The sequence below is a fragment of the Podarcis pityusensis genome, assembly GCF_964106645.2.
Source record: "Podarcis pityusensis genome assembly, chromosome: 13".
NCBI lineage: Eukaryota > Metazoa > Chordata > Lepidosauria > Squamata > Lacertidae > Podarcis > Podarcis pityusensis.
Window position 1 is genome coordinate 22372362 of NC_138038.1, and position 26638 is coordinate 22398999.

Here is a 26638-nt window from a genome sequence, read left to right on the forward strand (position 1 = left end):
TAACAGCCTTGTGAGATAGTGACTGGCCTAAGGTCATGCAATGTGTTTCATGGCTCAGTGGGGATTTGAAGCCAGGTCTCTCTAGTCAAAGTCCACTACCCCCACTGTTCACTATACCACACTGGCTCCCTTTAACCTTCAAGTGAGAAAGTATTTTGTCCCAGGACTTAGCATGAACCTGTGCAGTCAAAAGCAATAGTGGCTTTCTCTCAAATTACTGCTGGTTTCAGGTCCTGTAGATTAGAACATATCACAATCATCATTCACAAGACACTCAACATTATTAAGTTAGGTTTGTTTTTCATTTCTACACACACTGAAAAATACAAAATCGAGAGATATTCTAAGTTATTTTCAGATCATTCTGACCTCCCTTCTAATAGGAGGTTGATTCAAATTAGACGCACTGACCACAACAGAAATATATTACTTCCATTTTCCTCCTGAGGATTTGTTCAAAATCACCAAGCAAGTGCAGGGTCAATCTGTAACTTGAATCAAGGCCCCAAGACATACTGTGGGCACTGGGCCACCTTATAAGCTGCTAGCATATACCTAAGCACATATTCTGACCCTTCTTATACATCTGAAGGCTTTCAAGATAAATTTTAACTTAAGACAACTGTCAGGAATGCTTCAGAAAGTAACTTAGGTGTGTTAAGCACACACATTCGGATTCCTGAACATTATCTCAAGATACTTTAAAACAGCAATTTCAGAAATTCCCCAGAATTTCCCCAAACTATGAAATGGAACTTGCTAAGTTTAAGCTAAATCATGTACATTAGTTCTCCACAAACTGCCCATTTCAGAAACATTAGCTTTTATAACTACTGGAAACATGCTCAATTCTATGCTAGGGCTCAAACAGGGAAAATGTTATTGTCTCTTATTTTAAGTGTGTTATCATCAGCCACAAACTACAGCACATTTTGAAATGATTTTTACAAGTGTCAAAAGCCAGTCACAGGGAGCTAGCATAATTGACCAAGGAACCTTTGCAGCAAGGTGGAGGGAAAATAATTAATACCCCTTGTTCAATCTTGGCTACTTTCCATCCTAATTTAACACCCAACATTTGCAAGTGTCACCACACTTATTGAACACATTTGCTTGAGAAATCATGTTTTTATTTAACTGAACTGGTGGTTCGTTTATAGCCTCATTCTCTTCCCTTCCTCCCACCCAACCCCCATCAACAGACATACCACAGTCCACAGTTAACTTGGAAACATGCACACCATTCTCTGCTGGAGTTGTTTTCAAAATCAGAATCATTTTAACAACTTGCATTCCATTTCCCTGCACGTTGTCTCCATGGTATTTACACAACTGGTCACCTTTCAGTGTTTCCTGCTCTGCTTATGTAGCCAAATACGCTCGCTCAACACTTCAAAGTGAAATTTGCTCCTGCTGAGACACAAAGCCAGTTATGGACAAAACAAATTTTCTCCATCCCAGTCAATTGGGGCTCTTTCTGGACACTGCTGCCTTCTGAATAATGGAGTTTAACTTGTCTTTTAATATCTATAGTGTCTTGAAAATACTTCCCCTTATTCAGTTGGTTTGCATGTACCCTTAAAGGCTGAAACAACTAGTTTGTATTGCAAACTAGCTCACTTGAATGCTCTTACAGATATGCTCTTGCTGAATGAAAAGAAACTATCAAACCTTTTTTAAAACACCAAGAACAACACCACCTATGATTTCTAGACATGGCTTCAATGTCATGGCTGAACTATCTGGTCGGGACTTAGAATTGAAGCACTCTGAACAAAACTAAATATTGTGGGGTATTTTAGTACTAGCCTGAACCAGGAAAAGTCCCAGGCTCCTGGTGATCCATCTGCCTGAATTAATGCTGAAATCTAAAGAATTGCTGAGTCATATGAAATATACATTTTCTCAGTATTGATTATAGCATGTTTGAAACTTTCCAATTTTAAATGTCAGTCTAAAGACCAGCTAGTAGAAACTAAGTGCAAATAAACATTACAGGACATAGGTTTGTATTTTAGCAAAGTTTTGGAGACTGCCGTATTAGCTAAAGGAAATAGAAGCAATTAAAAAAATCTACATTTCCTTCCTATCTGTAGTGCAATCTTAATCATGTCTACTCAGAAGTCAGGCCTATTCAACTCAATTGGGCCTGGTCCCAGATTAGTAAGGATAGGATTGCAGTCTTAATAACTTTTATTCACCAACAGTATTCTTCAAGGTTCTCACCAGTCCCAGAAATTCTCTCCAGTTTATATCATGCCATCCTCCCCAAATCTAAAATACGCCAGAAATAGAACTAGTTTAGCATACAGTACTCCTCTTGACCGAATTATGCCCCAGGAGACTTAACCAGCCTTACTCATGAAGGATTCATTATTAATGACAGGGTTTCAGAACTCTATGACAAAGAGCTGTGTTACAAAGAACTGAGGCTCTTCCTGGTATCTTAAACTGTACCTTATTCATTTGAATGATCCCAGATTAGGAAAGAGCCCAGAGAAATCTAGCAAACTGCATTTCTCACACACCTGTTTTCAAGGAAAACCGTCCTCTGTGTTAAAAGAAACCTGATGTCATGATTGTGTATTGCACAGACATTTTCTCAGATAGGTAGTTGAAATAAGAAGCAGGCCTATCAATCTCCATCCCGTCTGCATTTTAACATTGTGCAGAAACTTTACCCAAGAATCATCCCACTGTTCTGCTGACTGAAATCAACAATCCCAAATCTAAGAAAAAACAGCAGTGTTACTACAATACTGAGGAAAAAGTAAAAAATACTGACTACAAAAACAATATCAGCAACACAAAACACACATTTCTTTAGGCTTTGTTAGGAGTCTTGCCCTATGGGAATGTAAGGCAATGGATAAAGATCACTAATAGGATTCCTTAGTTCTAGTTACAGGTAGGTAGCCGTGTTGGTCTGCCATAGTTGAAAAAAAAAATTCCTTCCAGTAGCACCTTAGAGACCAACTGTTTCAGTGTATCTGAAGAAGTGTGAATGCACACGAAAGCTCATATCAAGAACAAACTTAGTTGCTCTCTAAGGTGCTACTGGAAGGATTTGTTTTGTTTTGTTAGGATTCCTTAGGAGAGACACAGGGAAAGAAAGAGCATCACAAGAATGTGTACCAAGACATAAGGAAACAATTCCACTTGCATCTCTTTCCTAAGCTCTACTCACTTCCACACCTAATAGGCGGACTATCACATAACTTGAAACTGACTACAGATACAAACAACCTACTGAAAGATACATACTCCATTCCACTACCTTTCACATCACACAAAAGCCCTACTGCTGAGCAAGGCACTCCTTCATCTGCTCATATTATTCCCTATTAAGGAAGCCATGAAAAGCATGAACCAACAGTCCCCCATCTCTTACCCTGAGTCCAAGAGGAATGTCCTGCACATATAATTCTCAACATGACACTCATTGGCAAAAGTCTCCCAAGCTCAGCACTCTTTAAAAAAAAAACCTTTCCAAAGAAAGTTCCTGCCCTTAATTCTAAGAGAAGACATGCCAAACTCATGGTTTGCTCCTTTATAATTCTGATCCAAAATAAGTGAATATTGCCCGTCTGAGGTCATTTTGCTACAAATTTTACACCGCTTACTTGAATCTCCTTGCATAGTCAAAGATACACCATATGTCATGAATCCAAGAAGAACCTCAATCACAAATTCCTCAAGTAATTGTTCCCATCCTAACTAAGAAACCTTCTCCAAACCTACAGGACCAGAGATAAAAAACTGCTAACATCAGGATTCCCCAACCTATTCAATCTTACAAGAATGTATCCACCCCTTATGAATTAAGACTTCCTCATTAAAACCAGAAAATCTTCTCAACTTCTTGAAGAAGCCAAGAGGCCACCTCCCATCCTAGAGAACATGTCATTCACTCCTGGAAACACACTTATCTTAGGCAAGTTTCACCCAATTTGGAAGTGTACTTCCCAACAGCACACTCAAAGAACAGCTCTCCCTCTTTCACCAAAGGCAGGCATACCTTTCCACTCAGGTAAGTCTTAACTCCCCCCCCCCAAAAAAACAACCAACAACACCACCACAACGCACACACAATACAAAATCTCAGAAGAGCAGTAACCACTAACCTTCTCGGGAGGCTGCCCACCAGAAACATGATCCAGAATCAGCCCAACAGGTACCACTGTCCCCCAAAATACTCCATCCCACCCCTACACTTCATAGAAACCCTTCTCCCCTTTTTACTCGTGCACCTTCTTCCCATGCCTTCTGCCCAAGCCCCACACCCGACGCTTACCCCAATTCTATCCATCACGGAGCTATTCGCCCGCATTCCTCCTCTTGGGGCCAACTCCCCACCTTCTTCCCCGAGCGCACCTACCCTACCCCACACACCGGGGCCTTCCAAGCCACAGTCACCATCGCCCCCCCCCGAACCCTACACGCACTCCTTTCCCCACCCCAAGCCCACACGTTCACCCTCAGATCTTTACACACATACACACACGCGCGCGCCCTCCCCTCGCCTCGCCCACTTCCAGCCCCGCGTTTACCTCCACGGCGGCCTCGAGTTTCCCCTCGAAGGTGAAGTCGATAAGGTCAGGCTTGAGGCAGAGCCCGTAATTGATGGGGCGCACCTCGCCCGGGAGCCGCTCGAAGGGCCGCTTCTCCGGCATCGCGGCGGCGGCGGCGGCAGCGAGACGGCAAGAGAAGGTGGCTGAGGAGAACGACGAGGCGGCGGCGGCGGCAGCGGAGGTTGCTGCTGCTGCTGCTGCTGCTGCTGCTACTGAGGCGAAGGGGGAGGCCCAGCGCGCGCGCGCACTGAGGGGGAGGCGGCGACCCCCCAGTGACAGAAGGCGGAGACCGAAGCCAGGAGGCGGAGGAGGATGGGGAGGAGCAGGCCGCACCTGGCCCAACCGAGAGAGAGAAGGGGCGAGGGCCTCCCGCGAGCGAGCCAAGTTGACCTGCTGTGGGTCGTTGTGCTGCTGTCGCTGCTGCTGCTGCTGCCTCCGCCGCCACCCTCCTCCTCCCTCCTTAGACGGCCGTGGATAGGACTGCCTCCACTGCGCGTGCGCGCTCCAACTTTCTCTCCTCCCCTTGGCCTCGCGCGCCTGTGCCCCCTCCCGGCCGAGGAGGGGAGCGGGAAGGCGGAGGGCGCTCGCGACGTGACGCACGCGCCGGAGCGCCTGCGCGCTGGTGGTAGTGGAGGGTGGCGGCGGCAACCGCGGGGCGCCTGAGAGGAAGAGAGCTAGGAGACGTCCACCACGGGCCATTGGGATCCGCCCGCGCCTTTTCCTCCCTGTTGTTGCCCGAGCTTGGCTTTTTTCTTTCTTTCTACGGCGGGTGAGGGGGAGGGGACTCGCGTGACGGACAAGTCTCGTGGCAGAGACGTCAACTAGTAAACCGAAGCAAAGGTGGGGGGCGGGAGAGAGAGGGGGCGGGGAGGGCATGGCCGCTGCTCGCGCACGCGCATTGAGATAGAGAAAACGCTCCTTTTCTGACGGAGGGAGGGAGGGAGCGGCGGTTGGTCGCGAGCGCGTCCTCGCCTTCCGCCGCCGAGGCTAGAGGAAGAAATGCGGCACGCGCGGGTCACGTGGTGCCTCCGCTCTTCTCCCAGCTGTCTCCCGAGAGCTTAGCGCGGCGGCCGCCGCCCCTCCAGCCGTCAATTCTCTACAGAAATGAAGAACGGCAACGAAAAAAGACCAGAAAAAAGGCACCCCGGAAAACAACGTTTTGCAAAAAAAAAAAGCCTACACGCGCCTGTACAAATAAGCATCAGGAAAAAGCATAATTATGGAAAACCTTTGGCTTGTTGGGTTTATGGTTTTTTTGAAGTTATGACAGCATAATTAGGTATTAAAGCAGACTTTGGTTTTTTATCCCAGATCTCTCATACGTATTTTGAGTGGGCGCAGTTTTATGTTTGGAAGAGCCGGATGAGTATTTTATGCTGAGTTAGGTGAACTATTGAAACCTGTCTCTGCGCTGGATTGCAGCGTCAACACCTTACTGATTTCAATGGGAGACTCGCAGCCTAGTCCTATTTTATCTGGCGTGGCTAATCCTTGGTCTGGGAGCCTAATACAGCTCCCAAGCAAAAAATTCTGCCCCCCCCCCAAAAAAACCCCAAATGATTTTGTCAGCAACAAAACGAGGGAGGATTAAAGTAGACACAGTGCTGGGAATGGGATCTGGGAAGTTTGAACCTCTCAACCCAGCCCACCACCCAGATGAGCAGGGAGGGACAATTTGCATCCCCATCAGTCATATGTGCATCCTCTGTGCACAAGAGTGTAAGAGCATAAGAAAACCCATGCTGGATCAGGCCCAAGGCCCATTGAGCCAGCACCCTGTTCTCACAGCGGCCAACCAGATGCCTGTGGTAAACCTTATAGAAAGACTGGAGTACAATAGCACTCTTCCCTTCTGTGGTTTCTAGGAACTGAGAATCAAATGCATTACTGCCTTCAACTATGGAGGCAGAACATAGCCATCATGGCTAATAGGTATGGAAAATCTCATCTATGAATTTGTCAAGTCCTCTTTTACAGCCATCCAAGTGGTGGTTATCATTGGCCTGTGTAGGAGTGAGTTCCATAGTTTTAACTATGTGATGAATGAAGAAGTACTTTCTGTTATCTGTCCTGAATCCACATTCAGCTTCAGAGGATGTTCATAAGTTCTAGAGTAATGAGAAAGGGATAAAAGCTTTTCTGTAGGCAGAAAAATTTTGTCATGTCACCTCTTACCTATTCTCTAAATTAAAAGTCCCCAGTGATTCAATCTTTCCTCATAGGGAAAGGTTGCTCCATCCTCTTTATCGTATGTAGCCCATGCAGAACAGGCATCAGTTATTCTATGACTGAAAGCAAATACATGTGACTTTCTTCCTCGGGTATCTGAACTGGGACATATGGAAATAATCCAGAGTATGAAATAGGATTTTTCTCTCTGCCTTGCACTGAGATGGTTTGTGCATGGGCTCTGTACAGAATTATACACACAATCATGCAGCCAGAATGTTGCTACTAAGGCTGTGTACACGCCATATATTTAAATCGCATGAATTCCCCCAAAGAATTCTTGGAAGTGTAGATGCGGGTTATTGTAGCTCTGTGAGGTGTAAAATACAGTTCTCATGATTCTTTAGGGAAAGCTGTGGGTTTTCCCAGTAGTGATGTATGGGAGTGAGAGCTGGACCATAAAGAAGGCTGATTGTCGAAGAATTGATGCTTTTGAATTGTGGTGCTGGAGTCCCATGGACTGCAAGAAGATCAAACCTATCTATTCTTAAGGAAATCAGCCCTGAGTGCTCACTGGAAGGACAGATCCTGAAGCTGAGGCTCCAATACTTTGGCCACCTCATGAGAAGAGAAGACTCCCTGGAAAAGACCCTGATGTTGGGAAAAGATTGAGGGCACAAGGAGAAGGGGATGACAGAGGACAAGATGGTTGGACAGTCTTCTCGAAGCTATGAACGTGAGTTTGACCAAGTTGTGGGAAGCAGTGGAAGACAGAAGTGCCTGGCGTGCTCTGGTCCATGGGGTCATGAAAAGTCGGACACGACTAAACGGGCTTTAAATGTATGGATTGTATGCAGCCAAAAAAGGAAGTCCTGAGCTCAATGGGGCTTACTCTACTGAGTAAATGGAGATATCATATTGCAGCCTTAAGTATTAATTCGTTGAACATTAAACCTGGCTTAAGATGAATCTAGGTTACCCAAAGAGCCTCTCCCCTGCCTTTTCTTGAAACCTGCAGAAGTCAGTTCCATTTCCATTCCACTTTTAAATGTTTACCATTTCCCTCTGAATGAACAGAATAACCTGGAAACCTGTAATTGAACCAGGAACACTTGCATATCTCCCTTCTGGTTATAACCAGTAATCTAATTAAAATCTCAAATGCCAGCAAAATAAAAAGTAGCGATCATGTCCTCTCTGGGATATCATACTATCTCCTTTATCGGGGTTGGAGAAAGGCAAGGGGTTTTTATCTAGGGAACAGGAAGGGAATTGGGTGGTTTAAGTTCCTGTTATCTCTGAAAACTGTGTTTTTCATAAGGTTTAATTTCAGTTCAAAGTGCTATCTCGCTGTTTTAAATATAAGTTAGCACAGAGCATGAAAGACAGAGAAAGAATACTAATTTAGCATAAGTCCTGAGGCAACGCAACAAGAATTTGGGGCAGGCGGGTGAGAACAAAGATTTTGAAGTGTAATTCGAAGACAGCTGATAAAAATGGGTGTAGTAATATGAACCAGCTCCTCATGAGATAAATGGGTGTTTCTCTTTTCTAGGGAAATGCAGTAGATTATCTCCAGCTCATATATATGAGTATTCAGTAGGCCGCAGCCTTTCCACAGATTCAAACTACTGAATCCTGCTTGGCAAGCCCGCAGCTCAACTCTGATTGGCTCGTAGTCTAGGACTACCATATTTCAAAAAGTAAAGACCAGGACATCCCGAGCTTTTCCCCCACAAAAACGTGATTTTTCAATTGACGGCTCCCATGAGCCCCAGTCAGCATTGTCAATAGCCAGGGATGACAGGAGTTGTAAGTTTAGGGTGGCCATGTGTCTTACTTTACAGAGGACCGTTCTCTGTTTGAAGGGCTGCCTAGCCCAAGTCCAGCTGAAAGATAGGGAAGAGTTGCCTAATAACAGTGAACAGCACCAGGCAAGCAGTATCGTGTCACTTTGTCTCAGTCTTCCCTATGATGGCGAGATGTATTGTATTTCTATTTGAATTACAGTAATCATTTCTCAATTTGCATTTATTTCTCAATTTGCATTTTATACAAAACTGTCCTCATTTTCTGGTGATTTATTTCCTCTTTGGGGCAATGCTAAGTGATGGTTCATTGTTCATTGTAGTAGCCCTCTGCAGAGAGCCCCTGCCATCTATCATCCTAAAGAGAGAAAAACAGACGTACAAATATGAGAAGCCATTGGATCTGGGTTGCATTTGGGATTAAATATATGTCCTGGATCTGAGAAGGACAAAGATTTAGAAGATCCGCTATTGACTCTAGTGGACCCAGGTCCATGAGGGCAACTGGACTTTGCCGTACCAAGTAAAGTGCCCAGTAATTTATTTTTAAGTTTTCCCCAAAATCTCAAAGCCACACTCTTTTCTGTCTTCCGTAATCAATTTCAGTGTAGAGACGGTGTCCTAGATACTTTTCTATCAATTAGCTTTCTGTATCACTCAGCCAATCTCAATCCGAAAGGCTTGCTTTTGTTGCCAGGAGCTACCACCCCTCTGCCTCCATGCAGAATATTTTTCTATCATTTACCTAGCTGTGCAGTTTTCCCCCTCCCTTCTATGGTCATCAGGAGAAGGACTTAAACCAAGTGAAGAGAATCAAGTTTACCAGGGAGTCACGTGTTAGAAAACTGAACAAGATCCTCAGTTTCAACTTGCCTCAAGAAATGAAAAATCTACGTTCCTTGCTTGAAACTACTTCATCTCCAGTTGTGTTCTGCTGTAATGACTGCCAGTAAGGAGATATTTTGCTTCTTGAAAGTAGAGAGAATTATGAGAAGTAAATATTGATGCTTATTGCTTGGAGTACAACAACCACAACTGTAGAGGGTTTGACATTGGAAATCACTTCTGTGGATAGTCGTATGATACCCTATATTTAAAACAAATTTTCTGCAGCATCCCTCAAAGAAACAACAACTCCACTTCATCTCCAATTACCTAGCTGCATCTCAAAGCGCGTTTGGAAATTTGAGCAATGAAGATAAGTCCAAAATATATTAAGAAATGTTGGTTGAAGTAAACAGGTTTGCCCTAGCGTCTCATTAATTCTGGGGTCTGGGGCCCATTATACAGGGATGCGGGTGGCACTGTGGTCTAAACCAATGAGCCTCTTGGGCTTGCCGATCAGAAGGTCAGCAGTTCAAATCCCCGCGACAAGATGAGCTCCCGTTGCTCTGTTCCAGCTCTTGCCAACCTAACAGTTTGAAAGCATGCCAATGCAAGTAGATAAATAGGTACTGCTGCGGTGGGAAGGTAAACAGTGTTTCTGTGCTCTCTGGCATTTCGTGTGCCAGTAGCAGTTATCTTTCCACAAGGGCCAACATTGATGCCGAAATTCAGCGTTGCCTGAGCTCTGCAAGTGCAGCTTTCTCCCGATGGAAGTGCAGAGTGCTTGAGGACCAGGACATTCTCAGGGAAACCAAAATGCTTGTTTACAAAGCTGTTGTACTACCAGCCTTACTATATGCTTGTGAAACATGGACCACTTATAAACGCCATCTCCAACTCCTCGAAAGATTCCATCAACGGTGTCTCTGAAAATTTTTACACATCACTTGGGAAGACAGGCGAACTAATATCAGTGTACTGGAAGAAGCAAAGATCACCAGTGTTGAAGCAATGATTCTTCAACATCAAATTCATTGGACTGGTCATGTGCGGATGCCTGATGATCGTCTTCCAAAGCAACTACTCTATTCTGAACTTAAAAATGGAAAGTGTAATGCTGGTGGTCAACAAAAGAGATTTAAAGACTGTCTCAAGGCAAATCTTTAAAAATGTGGTATAAACACCGATAACTGGGAAACACTGGCCTGCGAGTGCTCCAATTGGAGAACAGCCTTTACCAAAGGTGTCATGGGCTTTGAAGACACTCAAACTCAGGACACAAGGGAGAAACGTGCTAAGAGGAAGGCATGCTTGGCAAATCCACACCGTGATCAACTCCCGCCCGGAAACCAATGTCCCCACTGTGGAAGGACGTGTGGATCCAGAATTGGCCTCCACAGTCACTTAAGGGACTCATTGTTAAAACCATGTTTATGGAAGACAATCTTATTTGGCTATGAGTGATCACCGAAGAAGAAGAAGAAGAAGAAGAAGAAGAAGAAGTAGTCATGCTGGCCATATGACCTGGAAAGCTGTCAGTGGACAAACGCCAGCTCCCTTGGCCTGAAAAGTGAGATGAGCGCTGCACCCTATAAGTCACCTTTGACTGGGCTTAACCGTCCAGGGGTCCTTTACCTTTTTCTCTTTTTTTAACCTATACTGGCAAATATATCTATTGGGTTTGGACTATGCACTCTAAATACTTTATTAATGTTTAATGTTTATATATATATATATGTTGGAAGCTGCCCAGAATGGCTGGGGCAACCCAGTCAGATGGGCGGGGTACACATAAAATTATTATTATTATTACCATCAGCTCAATAAATGGCATTAACTGCATACCCTCCAACATTTTGATAATGAAAATAGGGACGTCCCATTCTATAATGATATTTTACTATTTACACCCCACACATCTTACTGGGTTTCCTCAGCCACTCTGGGCAGCTTCCAACATATATAAAAACATAATAAGATATTAAACATTTTAAAACTTCCCTATACAGAAATGACTTCAGGTTGCTCAGGGGTTGGATAACTTCATACCCAGCCTCCAACATTTTTGTAATGAGAATAGGGACATCCTAAGGAAAAGTGGGACAATTCAGAAACCGGGATGGCTTCTCTAAATCAGGCACATCCCTGGAAAATATGGGCACTTGGAGGATCTGTAACTAGTCTACTAAGTTGGTAGACTCAGGAGCCCACCATAAATCTCAGGGGCTAGGTGGGAATAATCTGAAAGAGAAGTGTGAACCTCTAGGGCAGTTCAGAAGAAGTTCTGTAACTTTTGAGGCCTATCTTAGGCTTCTGTTAAAATGCAGCAATAGTTCCCCAAGAAAATAGTTAATTTGTTCCTTGTCTGAGTGTAACATTGGCTTCTATTTTTGTCAGTGTGAAATCAGGCCTGGAACCATTCTAGTCTCTTGACTGGATTTCCTTAACGTTACAATGATTACCATCTGTTTACGCTAGAGCCAGTTGCTTCTGGTTGGTTGTTTTTTTCCTTGCCATTTTGGTAGAATAGCCATGATTCCATTTATCATGTGGCTGACTGGTGATTAAAAGTTTCTATTTTAGGTTGATATTACAGCTGCAGAGACACCTTATTAAATACAAACAGAGCTTCCTCGTTGGCAGATGCCAACTAGCCATGGCTAAGGGTGCTGACTAGCCATGGCTTACAGCAGAAATGAAACAAAAATCTAGTAGCGTATGGTCTAGAATAGCAATGATCCAGTGACAGCAGTGACCCCTTCTAAACCAAGGTAAGACACTTCGGTACTAGGCGTTGATAAAACTGAAATGCTTGTTTCTTTGCAAAGGAAGAAGATAGGGAGAGAACCACAACAGATGGAGGCCACACAACTTCCTCTCCCAGTGGAGAAGCAACTGTGACAGCAAGGACCCCTTCTGAAATAAAGTATGGCACTTTTCAGTTTAGTAAGGTGCTGTTTGTAAAACTGCAATGCTTAAGTATCTGCAGGATCTTTGCAAAGGTGAATGGGCATAAAACAAGAACAATTTGGCCACACCCCTGTGACCTAGCAACCACATCAGGTCCAGTGGAAATTACTAGGGTTACCAGACATCCCCAGTTCCCGGGGACAGTCCCCAGATTTGCAAATCTGTTCCTGGGAAACGTGGCAGCGGCATCCTCAGCAGCCCAGAGCCAGCCTGGTAGTGCAGTTGGCTCTGGTTGGCTTCAGAAGCTGCTCGCTGCCATGACACCCGCCATTTTTCCTCACTGGAAGTCCCCATATGATGTGTCTTGTGTGCAACACATCATATGGGGGCTTTTGGAGAGGAAAAATGTCGGGCGCCACAGCAGCGGGCAGCGAGCAGCTCCTGAAGCCAGCCAGAGCCAGCTGCACTACCAGGCTGGCTCCGGGCTGCTGAGGCTGCCGCTGCCACTGCCAAAGGGGAACTGGGGACGTGTGGTGGTACAGATCTCCTGCCCCCTTCCTCCTTTGTTTTGACTGATCGGGGAAGGCTCAGGAGTCGTGGGTGGGCGGCCGTTGCTCAGTTTTTTAAAAAAGTCTGCGCGTTTTTGTTTCACAGGGTGCGAAAGAAGGGCTTTGCACCTTTATACAATATGCATGTGTGCTTGGGCCCAGGGTCTTTTGCCTCACCATCCCCACTACTGACTCCCTGTTGCTACTCAGCTTCAAAAAGAAAAAAAAGTGTCCCTGGATTCATTGAAAAAAATCTGGTAACCATAAATTCACCACTATTGCTTGCTTGGTTCCCTGAAATGCACTTTACACTACATACAGAAGAAAGGGAAGGGTTTTGTTTTGTTTTGTTTTGTAATAATAATAATTTATTATTTATATCCCGCCCATTTGGCTGAGTTTCCCCAGCCACTCTGGGCGGCTCCCAATCAAGTGTTAAAAACAGTACAGCATTAAATATTAAAAACTTCCCTGAACAGAGCTGCCTTCAGATGTCTTTTAAAGATAGGATAGCTGCTTATTTCCTTCACATCTGAAAGGAGGGTGTTCCAGAGGGTGTGCGCCACTACCAAGAAGGCCCTCTGTCTGGTTCCCTGTAACCTCACTTTTCTGTTTTGTTGTGTCTTTGTAAAATAGATTAATTACGCCATTGTATTATTTCTATGAGAAGCGATAAATAAAAATGTCTTTACAGACCCCTCAAGTGTCCCTATTTTCCAGGGGCAGATGCAGATTTACAGAAGCAGTCCCAGTTTCTGATTTGATCCCAGAATGTCCCACTTTTCCTTAGGACGTCACTATTTTCATCGCAGAACTGTTGGAGGGTATGGTAGGACGTCCCTATTTTCATCAGAGAAATGTTGGGGGGCATGGAGTTATGCCACCCCCGAGCCAACCTTTAGAAGACATCTGAAGGCATAGGTATAGGGAAGTTTTTTAATGTTTAATTATGGTTTTATATTTGTTGGAAGCTGCCCAGAGCGGGGGGGGCAACCCGGTCAAGATGGGCAGGGGATAAATAATAAAACCATTTTTATTATTAAGGAATAGGACAAGCCTATTTTTATCAGATAAATGTTGTAGAGTGTGTTGTTAATACATACATAGTACAACATTCTGTTGAAATGTTCTGCATTCTTGGGGTGGAGCTGAAAAGGGCTGATAGTTGAAGTTCCTGAAGAGAGTTGTTAGCACCTTGGGGGAGGGGAGCCAATTGCATGTTGCTGCATAGGTCAAATTTGCTTAGAGAGGCATATTTTCGCCTTCCATTAAAAAATAGCCTCCGCGCATATTCTGGCCACAGTCTGTGAGCGAGTTATAGGCCTCCTGTGTTGGAAGGCGTAAGCTTTGGTTTGGCACAGTGCAAGCACATTTGGAATAGATAGATCTATTCCTGGAATAGGTTGGCTTCTTGTTCTGCCTCAATCAAGGGATGTTTGTTTGTTTCAAATGGCTTATTCAGATCTCGAGTGTCTGTCCGTTTAAAGACCGTAGCCTGAGAAGAGCAAGGGATCCGTCGTGCTGCCTGAGCTTTGCATTGCACTGCAGAAAACTGAGTTGTTGTGAACTGCAAAAACTCTAAGAATGAGGCTGTTCCTGCCATGTTCTGCCATGTCACTTGCATCTGTCACATTGGGCATGTTAGCGGTGGAAGAATAAATTTCAGATTTATAAATATAAATTTCAGGACCAGAATAGAACTGGGAAGGAAGGGTGGTAGTCAATGAAGTTTTATTTACAGTAAACTCATTAAACATGGCTAAGGTAGGTCCATTAATTTCAATAGGTAAGTTGAATACCACCCAAAATTTTGCACAAAATGCAAAATCTGACAGCAATTCAGAATTCATATTTTGAATCTTAAAAAGTGTCACTTTTAGATATTTGGCAGCACTCATAAAGCACACTCACATGGGAATTTGGCCCACTGAACACAGAAGCACTTTTTCCCAAGTAAACATAGATAGGATTGCATTGCCTGGCTGCTATCCTATATTGTACATTGTTACCTGAGAGTTTGTTCCATTGAACTAAATTGGAATTGCTTGTGAGAAGACATGTGTTGAATTCACTGTGAGACGAGTACTTCAAAATTAATCAGCTTAAAGAGATGTGGTTTGGCTTATGGTTTGACATGTGAACTTGGTCAGTGTTTTAATACCTTGGTTACATCATCCTTTATTGCATTCTCCAAATCTCATAGTATTCATAATTGCAAATTATGGGGAGGGCAGAGGGAGCTCTGCAGCAGGGCTAGAATTCAGGTTGGAAGGAAATAAATAAATTCTATAGCACATTCAAGTTTTCAAAGCACTTCATGTGCATTATCTAGTAGTAATTCTTCCAACAACCCTGTAAGGTGTGTCATCATTCTTATTCAACCATCTTGCAGATGGGGAGGGAGAGGGTGGCAGAGGAGAGATTCAGAAAGCGCAAGCACATTTAAAACAAATCACTCCTCCCCAAGAATCCTGGAAACTGTAGTTTTTTAAGGGTGCTGGGAAATGCAGCTCTGTGTGGGGTAAACTACAGTTCCCAGGATTATTGGGGGGGGGGGAGCTGTGTGGTTCAAATGTCTGGTGTTTACACAACCCTCCTGATTCTTAATTCAAGGTGCTGCCTCGCACCAGCTTGTTTTGATCTGTCTCCTAATTAATTTCAGCTTTGCAAGCCTTTGCCTTCGTTCCCATCACCTAGACCACAATGGAAGTGTTCTTGTTTTTCTGACGGTTTGCACCTTGGAATGACATCCATATGGTGCAAAATTCATATGCCATGCATCCTGAGAAATCGAATGTAATCAGGGACAGGCCAAAGTTGAGCAACGGCTGTGCACTGAATCATCCCAAGGAAATGTCGTTTGGTGCGTGCAACTCCCCATGCTCAATATCCTGCCAGTAGTTGCATAAACTGAGGCCCCAGAGGAAGGTGTGGCTGAAATACGTTTGGGAGCAGGAAAAGTCTTGTGAGCACTCGAGTTGGGGAGCAGCTCATTGAGCAGCCTGGGAAACGGAAACAAGGTCCTAAAGTAAGAACTGCAGAACATGCCCAGGCAAAAGGTCTCCACTCCAAAACACACACGAAGAGAGACGCACAAAATTTCAGAGCTGCATGCTGCCAGTGTTTGTTGAGACTTGAAGAAACCATGTTTGTTTCTTTGATTCTGAAGCCTACACTTTGCTCCGCGCTGCCAAAAGACTGTTCTTTTGGCTTTGTGCCTCTCTGCATACTTCCATCTTTCCTATCTTTCGCAAGCCACTATTGAGGAAACACAGGTTGAAGAGGGCAGTCCTTAACTTCCCGATAGATGCCAAGGTTGGTTTCAAACAGCAGCAAACTCTTTCAGCTACCTGGCACAGAACTCTAATCTTCAGAACCTCAACTTTTAATTTTTTTAATTTTTAAAGAGCAAGTTAATAAACCTTAACACTGTGAAGATACAACGGGGGGAAAAGAGAGCAATGTATTGTTACACGCCATCCCAATCTCAATGGGTGGTTCGAGATTCCAAGGGTTGCAAGTGTGTTTACTTGGTCTGTGTTCGCTTTTCAGGACAACGAGACACAACAGAGACTGCAGTGTCTTTATGAGATATGGTTTTTTTTACACATATATACAACCTGCACCTAGATGGAGGGATTGCAGAGCATTCACTTCCTATAAGGGTCTGACTTACCTCTTAAGGGTAGCACTGGATTCTGAGGACAGCAAAAAGCCACCTTCTGTGTCTCTTACTTCCAGGCTGCCATCCCCAGTTCTGCCCCTCCCTTTCCTTCTCACTGCTAACAGACTCCAAGGCCCTCTCCCAACCTGTCATTCAAACTTGAAACCCTCAACTTGGTCTTTGCCTCTGCCCACTAGCACCCAGCAAAGAAGGGGCCCCAGGCCTTCTTGCCCAGCAGTCTTGCCCTCTGATGGTGCCTTTGATGGGCCTACACTGACCTTTGTTGCTGCTAATGGCCCATCCAGTTGGCTCTGAAGAGCTGGATTGGCTCTTTAACATAACTAAATGCAAGGGACTTTGCCATGTTTGGCAAAGTTTAATCAAAACTTGATTATTTCAAGCTTTTACTGGATCCAGGAATTATGGGGAGTCTGCCCCCCACCAATTCATAACGGTATTGTAAAAATAATTTTTTTTAAATATAAGCAAGCTTTAAATTTATCTGCTGCGTGATAAGTTTTGTTTCAATATGGGCTCTTTTTCAGTGTTAGTTTCTCCTTCTCCTTCTTATCTCATACAGTGGTACCTCGGGTTACAGACACTTCAGGTTACAGACGCTTCAGGTTACACTCTCCTAACCCAGAAATAGTATCTCAGATTAAGAACTTTGCTTCAGGATGAGAACAGAAATTGTGCTCCGGCGGTGCAGCAGCAGCAGGAGGCGCCATTAGCTAAAGTGGTGCTTCAGGTTAAGAACAGTTTCAGGTTAAGAATGGACCTCCAGAACGAATTAAGTTCTTAACCCGAGGTACCACTGTATAGACATTTTATTGATTTTTAACATGTTATAAAGTTTCACTTTATGTTTAATGGATTTGTTTGTATCTCTTGCATCATATTATTGTTTGTTTTGCTTGACATATTACCGTAGCGGAGAACCTGTGGCCTTCCAGATGTTTTAAGTCTCCAATCCCCATCATCCCTGGCTAGCCTGGCAATGATCAGGGAAAGATGGGAGTTGTAGTCTTGTAGGTCCACCGCATCTTGCTCCAGGGTGAACTTACACATCTGGCGATACACACTTCAATGGTTTCAGGGCCTAGTTCTTGGCCAAGTCAAGCAACCTGTACTCACTCTTGTCCGTGAAGGCCGGAAATATACATATTGTCGTCTGCAGCAAAAATGTTTTGCTCATGGTAACTGTGGTTTATTCAGAGGCAAAGCTCGAATCAAGTTTTTGCCGAATTGGCAGTCAGATATGGCACTCCGAGGTTCCTTTGTTTTAGGTGAACGTTTGCATGAATGAGTGATGCTGAGATGCTCTGTTGCCTGTGCCCTAAATAAAACTTGGAGCTCGGCCTGCCTCTTCAGAATGCTTGCACAGAAGTGTAGTTTGTCTTTGTTCCTGCCCAGCAATACCACAAATCTGCGGGGGATAGTACAGAAGTTAGTCGCATCATATGTAGAATCCTGCTCCAAGCCGCCTTCTCTCATACTCCTCCTCCCACCCCCCACTGTTCATCAGCTGTGAAAAATGTCTCTGTCGCAAGACTTGTGAACGCCATAAATCCCCAGCTGGGATTTGAAGTCCAGCGGGCAAGTCAACCCTGCCCTCGGTAGCAGCAGAAAACAGCAGTTCTGTTCCAACAGCTACAAAAACCTACTGGAAGGTCTCCAGCTCTGTCCTCGGCAGTTGAGAGAGTCAAAGTGTGAAACCACTGGGTGCTCAGCAACTCGGAGCCAAAGAAACAGGATCTCTTTTGCTGGAGTCAGCAAAAGCAGGTGCCAGGTGGCATACCCACTAAACAAGAGGTGCCCGGGATGGTATGCTTTTGTAGGACATGATGCAGATAACACTTGGGTCATACCATGTCCTTGCCTCAGTCTCAATCTTCTAGTCCCCAGTTATTTTTGGTTCTAGTTTCCAAACATTCTTAGCTGGGGAATGGGGTAGGCTAAATACAAGAGCAGAATCAATTTAATTTAATAATTGCTATACCTGGGCAATTACCTAATTCACCACCACAAACCCACAGTGAAATTAAATAATAGATCCACCTGTTCAGGGAATTGCCACAAAATGTATTTCAATATTCTTCAGTAGTGTCCAGTTAATCCCAGTACATTTTAAAGAAAGCCACACATGAGCCTGCTGGTTAATATTTTAATGACACTGAAGAAACGGTCTTCTAGAGAAGATGCTATTATTATTATTATTCCTCCTGCTGATTTTTTTCTTTTTGCAGAACAATTTCCTACTGCAAATACTCACCGTGATAATAGCCAATTTTAAAAGTCATAAAACAATAATGGAACCACAAGGTTAAATGTTTTAAATAGCCTGTAGCAAGTTAATTCAGAATTAGGGTTTCACAGAGCTTCCTTCTCAGTCCTTGATAAATGTTCCAAGCCTGCCCAAACAGCCTGGTCCTTACTTGCCAGTGAAAAGAGCAAAGAGAGTTGCCAAAGAGTTCTTCTTGAATGGGGAGTGCCGCAACAAAAGCATAACCACATAATCTGAGGCTCCAGCAATGTCATTTGAAGCCTAGGTGGTCTGGATTGCTGAAGCACCTCGTTCCAGCTACAGCAGTTGTGTACCCCTTCCTGGAAAGAGAGGGCTTGGCAACGGTGACCTATGTTTTGGTAACCTCCACACTGGACTATTGCAATAGGTGTGGGAGGCTTAAACAAAAATGACAGTATTGAGGGGAGGAGTTAACTGAAGGAGCTATTATGTCAGCTCACATTCTATTTTTATGTCAGCTCACATTTGTAGTCTGATGTGGCACAGCCCAGACATAGATTTTCCACCTGAGTAAGAAGTGGGCCTTGGAGAGGCATCTGAAGAATCCCTGTGTAACATCCCCCATCCATCCCTGTGCTGACCTCTGCTTCCAAACAACATACTTCCTTGTTGAGTCAGATGAAACTGAGGGGGAAATTGCTTCTGGTTCTGAGCAGCTGCTGGATTGCTTTGAGAATGTGAGAAGAGCCAACCAGAGCAGGATAATGGCCTGTCTTGGCCGGTATCCTGTTCCCACAGTGGCCAACCTGTGAGGGAAACCCAAAAAGCAGGATCCAAGCATAAGAGCAATTTCCCCTCCTGCAATTCCCAGCAACTGGTATTCAGAAGGATACTGCCTCCAACCATGAAAGGCAGAGCATAGTCCTCAGGACTAGTAGCTATGCATAGTCTTATTCTCCATGAATCTACCCAGTCCTCTTTTAAAGACATCCAAGATGGTAGCCATCACTGTCCCTTGTAGGAGTGAGTTCCTTACTTCAACTAGGGCCCTCGTATCTACGGGACCACCTCTCTCGTTTTTTATAAGATATTTATTGAAATTTTCAAAATATTACAAAATAAAAATAAAAAGGAAGAAAATACAAAAAATAAAAATGATTAAAAACAACTCAATCTTTCCATTACATATTTTTTGTTAGCTTGTTTCCTGGACCTCCTCACGCCTCCCTTTTTTGTATTCCAATTCAAATTGTTGGTTCAGCAAATCCATACCCTCTTTATTTATCTTAATCTTTAATCTTAAAGTATTATAACGTTAAATTTTTACCTATTAATAACCCATTTTTCATATTCCCTTGTAGTATTACAGCTGAAAACCACTTAATTTCTATCCAACATCATTCTAACATTCATTAATTTTGCAGTATTTCTGTAAATAGTCTTTAAATTTATTCTAATCTTCTTCCACCGACTCTTCTCCCTGGTCTCAGATTCTGCCAGTCATTTCTGCCAATTCCATGTAGTCCATCACCTTCATCTGCCATTCTTCCAGGGTGGGTAGATCTTGTGTCTTCCAATACTTTGCAATAAGTATTCTTGCTGCTGTTGTAGCATACATAAAGAAAGTTCTATCCTTCTTTGGCACCAATTGGCCAACCATGCCCAGGAGAAAGGCCTCTGGTTTCTTCAGAAAGGTATATTTAAATACCTTTTTCATTTCATTATAAATCATTTCCCAGAAAGCCTTAATCCTTGGGCACGTCCACCAAAGGTGAAAGAATGTACCTTCCGTTTCTTTACATTTCCAACATTTGTTATCGGGCAAATGATAGATTTTTGCAAGCTTGACTGGGGTCATGTACCACCTATATATCATTTTCATAATATTCTCTCTTAAGGCATTACATGCCGTAAACTTCATACCTGTGGTCCATAACTGTTCCCAGTCAGCCATCATTATATTATGTCCCACATCCTGTGCCCATTTGATCATAGCAGATTTCACCGTTTCATCTTGAGTATTCCATTTCAACAGCAAATTATACATCTTTGACAAAATCTTAGTTTTGGGTTCTAACAGTTCTGTTTCTAATTTTGATTTTTCCACCTGGAAACCAATTTTCTTGTCCAAATTATATGCCTCCATTATCTGATAATAATGAAGCCAGTCTCGCACTTTGTTTTTTAATTTCTCAAAACTCTGCAATTTCAGTCTATCTCCCTCTTGTTCCAAAATTTCCCAATATTTCGGCCATTTGGCCTCCATATTGAGCTTTTTCAGAGCTTTCGCTTCCACCAGTGACAGCCACCTTGGGGTTTTATTTTCCAATAAATCCTTATATCTTATCCAAACATTAAACAATGCTTTCCTGACAATATGGTTTTTAAATGCTTTATGTGCTTTGACCTTATCATACCACAGATATGCATGCCATCCAAATACATTGTTAAAACCTTCTAGGTCCAAAATGTCAGTGTTTTCAAGAAGCAGCCATTCTTTCAACCAGCAAAAAGCTGCTGATTCATAGTAAAGTTTGAAGTCTGGCAGGGCAAATCCACCCCTTTCCTTTGCATCAGTTAATATCTTAAAATTTATTCTGGGCTTCTTGCCCTGCCAGACAAATCTAGAAATGTCTCTCTGCCACTTCTTGAAGCAATCCATTTTGTCCACAATTTGCAATGTTTGAAACAAAAACAACATTCAAGGCAATACATTCATTTTTATCGCAGCAATACGACCCAGCAGTGAAAGCTTCAAATTTGATCAAATTTCTAAATCTTTTTTCACTTCAGCCCAGCATTTTTCATAGTTGTCTTTAAATAGATTCCCATTTTTTGCTGTCATATTAATCCCCAGGTATTCCACTTTCTTAACCACTGTTAAACCTGTTTCATTCTGAAACCTCTCTCTCTCAATCGGTGTTAAGTTTTTCTCTAAAACCTTGGTTTTTAACTTATTCAGTTTAAGTCCTGCAACCTGACCAAATTCTTGAATCAGTTCTAAAACCCTTTTAGTACTAGATTCTGGCTCCTGTAACGTCAATACTAAGTCAGCTGCAAATGCTCTCAATTTGTACTGTTTGGCTCCGACTTGTATACCTTTAACCAACTGGTCCCTACGGGACCACCTCTCCTGGTATGCCCCGCAGAGGACCTTAAGGTCCATGAACAACCATAGTTTAGAGGTCCCGGGCCTTAAGGAAGTCAGACTATCCTCCACCAGGGAAAACATCATAAAACATAAAACATTAAAAAGACGTCCTACAAAGGATTGACTTCAGATGGCTCGGGGGTCAGATAACTCCACACCTTCCGACATTTCTCCAATGAAAATAGGGACGTCCGAAGGAAAAGTAGTGATGTATGGAAGTGAGAGCTGGACCATAAAGAAGACTGATTGCCGAAGAATTTACACTTTTGAATTATGGTGCTGGAGGAGACTCTTGAGAGTCCCATGGACTGCAAGAAGATCAAACCTATCCATTCTTAAGGAAATCAGCCCTGAGTGCTCACTGGAAGGACAGATCCTGAAACTGAGGCTCCAATACTTTGGCCACCTCATGAGAGAAGACTCCCTGGAAAAGACCCTGATGTTGGGAAAGATGGAGGGCACAAGGAGAAGGGGACGACAGAGGACGAGATGGCTGGACAGTGTTCTTGAAGCTACCAGCATGAGTTTGACCAAACTGCGGGAGGCAGTGGAAGACAGGAGTGCCTGGCGTGCTCTGGTCCATGGGGTCACAAAGAGTCGGACACGACTAAACGACTAAACAGCAACAAGAAGAAGAAGGGAAAGCAGGGCATTCTGGGATCGAATCAGAAACGGACGGCTTCTCTAAATCAGGGATGTCCCTGGAAAATAGGGACACTCGGAGGTTCTGCACTTCATCAGAAGCCTTAAAAACTCTACATCATCATCATCATTATTATTATTATTATTATTATTATTACACCCCCAGTTGAAAAAGTGATGAACTACATCACCAAGCATGCCTCAGAAAATGCACCCATGGCTGACTGAGCCCCAAAGTCCCAGGGCAGGTGGAGATGTTCACTTGGAAAGCGAGCGCTTTCCTCCTTATTGGTGTGGCTACTCTTGCCTCTTTATCACTCCTAGTCCTTCCTTGCTAGATGAATTAATAATGATAAGAGGGAATGAATGAATGAACTGCAATTTGTCTGGTACCTTTGGGATGCATATAAATAAAATGTCGCTGCCAAGTTTAAGGCCAGCCTTGTAACTCGCAGAGCCGCATGCAAGGATCAAACACGTAGCCAGATTGCTGGAACAGAGAGCTTGCTTTGCAAAGGCAGAAGATCAGTTCTGCACGTCCCAGGACCCCGGGTTTGCGCTGCTATCGCTCTTCACGCGCTATACCCCCGACTCCAGAAAGCTGCCAGCAAACCTCAAACACAAAAACTTCAATTCAGGAGGACGCCAGGCTGAGCAGGGAACGCTCAATGGTTTTATTAAGAGCTGGGAGGAGAGGCATGTGAAATGTGAGGCGCTCTCGGTTCACGTGCCTTGTCATTCCTCACTTAATCAATAGAGGGGAGGGGCTGGGGCGTGATGGCTGAGGATGTGATGACAGGAGAATGTGGACTTTGGAACCCGACTGTGGCAAGACATGTGGGCGTCCAAAGCCCTTGATTAACAGCAACAACATTCAAGTGTAAAATCGAGCCTACACCTACCAATCATCCAGAGCTGGTCACATCAACATCCTCCTCCTCCTCCTAACAGGGATAGGCAAAATTTGGTTTCTCTCTGTTTCTATTCCCCCCCCCCCAGTCTTAAATTCAGTCCCACACATTTCCACATCAGTTTGTGATTTTTTTTTTTGGGGGGGGGAAGCATCTTCATCAAATTTCACAAGCCTGTTAGTGCAACATGCAGAGTTTTGCCTAACACACACATTATTCCCCCGCCCCCAAGTAGGATGCATTTTGTATTATCACTCATTTACATGCACACCTTGCTCTGGTATGCACATTTTACATGTGTCACTTGGCTGGAGAATTGCATTGCAAAATTCGGAGGTGGTCAAATTTTGAAGCAAGCTTGTATTTTGAAAAAGTGCAGATTCGGAAAGCTTGCCTTTAAATGCGAACGGAATCGGATTTCTCCTCCATCCCTAACCCCTAATCCTAATGACTGGGAAGACCAATTGATTTCAGTAGGATTTATTTTCAAGCAAGCATGCTTAAGGACTTCACAAGTGTATGAAGCAAGACTGTGGTTTTCAAAGTTATTCAATTTCAGGAAATCATTTTATAGGAAACTACCTTATTGGTCCCGCCAGCTCAGTATTGTCTTCTATGCTGGTGGGCAGTAGCTGTCTGGGGTTTCAAACAGGAATCTTGCCCAGTTCTAACTAGAGGTGCTAGTTTTAAGGAATGGACTTGGGATTTTTGAAAACCAGGTGTGTGTTCTGCCAAGGTATTATGTTTTTGATGGCTGGGGAACCCCGTGCATTTCAGAAGAGACTGGGGAGTATATTAGGATGCACATACCCTTGTCTCTTGGGTCTCATGGCTACCCAACATTAGAACAGAATGTGCCCTAAGACACACCAGCACCACTCTGGGACTGCATTGGAAAAATCAGCAGCATTTCTGTGACATTTCATTGAGAAATGTCAGCACAGTTTAAAGATGAATCAGCTAGGTCACGGCTTTCCAAACTTTTCATGTTGGTGACACACTTTTTTGGACATGCATCATTTCGCGATATAGTAACTCAGTTTTACTAGCAAACCAGAGGCTAAACTAACCATTTCCAGCCCAGGAAAAACCGCAGGGAGTGTTAGCGCAACACACCTACACAATGCAGCTGACACACTAACATGTCGCGACACACACTTTGGAAAGCTCTGAGCTAGGCGAATACTGTTCCCATTTTGCAGATACAGAAACCGAGAGCTTTAGTCAAGACCATTAAGAGAATCCATAGATCATATAAGATTTGGATCCATGTCCAAACCTATATCCTGGCCTATCCTAGAAGTGCTGGGCAGGTAACTACATATAGTTTTAAAATATTAAAATTATGTTCAGGGGTTGGCAACGAGATTTGCCAGAGGGCAAACTCAAGACAGGGTCCAGGGACAAGCAGCCGTGTCACTTCCACTTCCCCTATTTACATAATGATGAAATCCACAGACATCCTAAGAAACAGTGTGGTTGGTCTAGTGGTTTTCCTTTTCTAATGAAATTACCGTAACTGAAGAAAGTGAAAGGACGGTGAATACACTGGGCGAGGAAAAGGGAATCTGTATCAAGGCAATGTGGATTTTGCCAGTGTTCCAAGTAACTGCAACACTAACCTATGTACTTACGCAAATGAAATGAATTTGCATTACTTGTATTGTTTTGCAGTTTATTTCTGCTAATCCTGGGGTGGGGGACAACAATGAACTACAGAGGACACTGAAACCCGTCCTCCCCCAGTTTCTAGTATTGAAACAGGCAGAGAGGATGCACACTTTTCAAGTCAATTCAGCCTGAGAAGATAGACTTCTTTTCAAATGATAACTGAGAGGTTCATGGTGCTAAATTCTTAAATTGCATAATGTACACTGTCCTGTTTTTACCATAGTTTCAAGGGGTATGGACTAAAAATTCAGATCAAGGGAATAGTGTGAAGTGTTGCTTTGCCTGATAATACTCCCCCTTCTGTCAATTTTATAAACTGCTCTTTGAACACCATAGGCTTCCACATTATGAGTGCTTACACAGGAAGGCGGCCTACTGCTGCTCACATCCCCTCATATTATTTATTTCTAATCCTTGCATGTAAAGAAGCAGATGCTTTGAGAGACGTCACATCCCCACACAGTTACTTTCTTGCACCCCCTAAATGAAGCACGGAGGAAATAGCTTTCCAAGGTGCACACACTGAGGTTGAGGAAGGTGATGGAGGTGTGTGTGTGTGTTCACAAGAGGTGCCTTTGGAGAACATGCCAATGCAACAGATGCACTTGTTTGCTTTTCCCTGTTCAGTAAAGATCCACATTTCTGGGTTGAGCCCCGACCTAGCCACACTTGGGTGGAATCTAAACACACATTTAAAAAGTTTTGAAAATGCTTTTTTTGAAAAAAATGTTTTTGAAAAACACATTGAATTTGCCGTAGCTCACCATCGCCATCTAGTGTCACATTTGTATAACACACTTTACAACACACCTGAAACGTTTTATTTGCAGCTGTATTTAGTCCCACTGAAATCAACAGAGCTGTGCTGATTATTTAAGTCACATTGTTTTACACTGATGCAATTTAAATAATCCCGTTCAGTCCTGCTGATTGCAATGGGACTTCTCTAAATGTGACTTAACAGCCTTGGCTATGCGAGTAAACCAGACTGACTTAACCAGGGCTTACTCCCAGGTAAGTGGGGCTGGTATAGGGTTGCCATATTTCAAACAAATCCGGACAGAAAAGTTGCTTTCTTTGGCAAAGTTGTTGACCTTTTGTTTTGTTTTTTTGCCAAAGTTGTTGAGCTTTCCCCCCCCTCCCCAAGTTGTTTCCCCCCTTCAAAATCGCAACAAAATGCCGGTTTTGCACTATTTTTATTGAAAAACGGGACTGCAGACAAGGGCGGCCACACATTCGGATTTTCCCGGACACCAAACTCCATTCCCCCGCGGACACTGCTGCCGAACGGGGTGTTTCCCCCCTATGCCCGGGAAACTCCGGACGTATGGCAACCCCAAAGTCCGGATCTAGCCCTGCCTGACGATTGGTTTTTCATTCGTTGTCCTCCCTGAGCTATGACGACGCCTGGTCTCCTGTCTCTGGGACTTTCATCATGCGCCCGCGTGCGAAATATCTTCCTTTGGACGACTGACGCCGAATATGAGAAAGAATACCAGAGCCTTTGGCTGAGCGGAGCGAGA

The 26638-nt window shown here is 43.7% G+C and overlaps 1 protein-coding gene and 2 long non-coding RNA genes across 6 annotated transcripts in view; 1 reads left to right on the forward strand and 2 right to left on the reverse strand.

Moving 5' to 3' along the window:
* NPEPPS (aminopeptidase puromycin sensitive) overlaps window positions 1-5390 on the reverse strand; it is a 75722-nt gene extending 70332 nt beyond the window's left edge. Inside the window, exon 1 of one of the 2 annotated variants that reach the window (XM_080979278.1) lies at window positions 4551-5390. In XM_080979278.1, the coding sequence (XP_080835404.1) occupies window positions 4551-5270 (720 nt within the window). In that variant the 5' untranslated portion in view covers window positions 5271-5390. The remainder of the gene's footprint in view (window positions 1-4550) is intronic. The other variant, XM_080979277.1, reaches the window with a different exon arrangement.
* Window positions 5391-5436: 46 nt separating this feature from the next.
* On the forward strand, window positions 5437-17868 carry LOC308462151. Of its 2 annotated transcripts, XR_013979015.1 has the most exons (4): window positions 5437-7476; window positions 8872-9071; window positions 12202-12299; window positions 15494-17868. It is a non-coding gene; the product is annotated as an uncharacterized lncRNA (long non-coding RNA). The 2 variants fall into 2 exon arrangements; XR_013979014.1 differs by having other exon boundaries at window positions 5437-9071.
* On the reverse strand, window positions 17792-26518 carry LOC308462142. Of its 2 annotated transcripts, none has more exons than XR_013979001.1 (3): window positions 21869-26518; window positions 18935-19808; window positions 17792-17921 (listed from the first exon to the last, which is right to left on the reverse strand). It is a non-coding gene; the product is annotated as an uncharacterized lncRNA (long non-coding RNA). The 2 variants fall into 2 exon arrangements; XR_013979002.1 differs by having other exon boundaries at window positions 18768-19808.
* Between the last annotated feature and the right edge of the window lie 120 nt (window positions 26519-26638).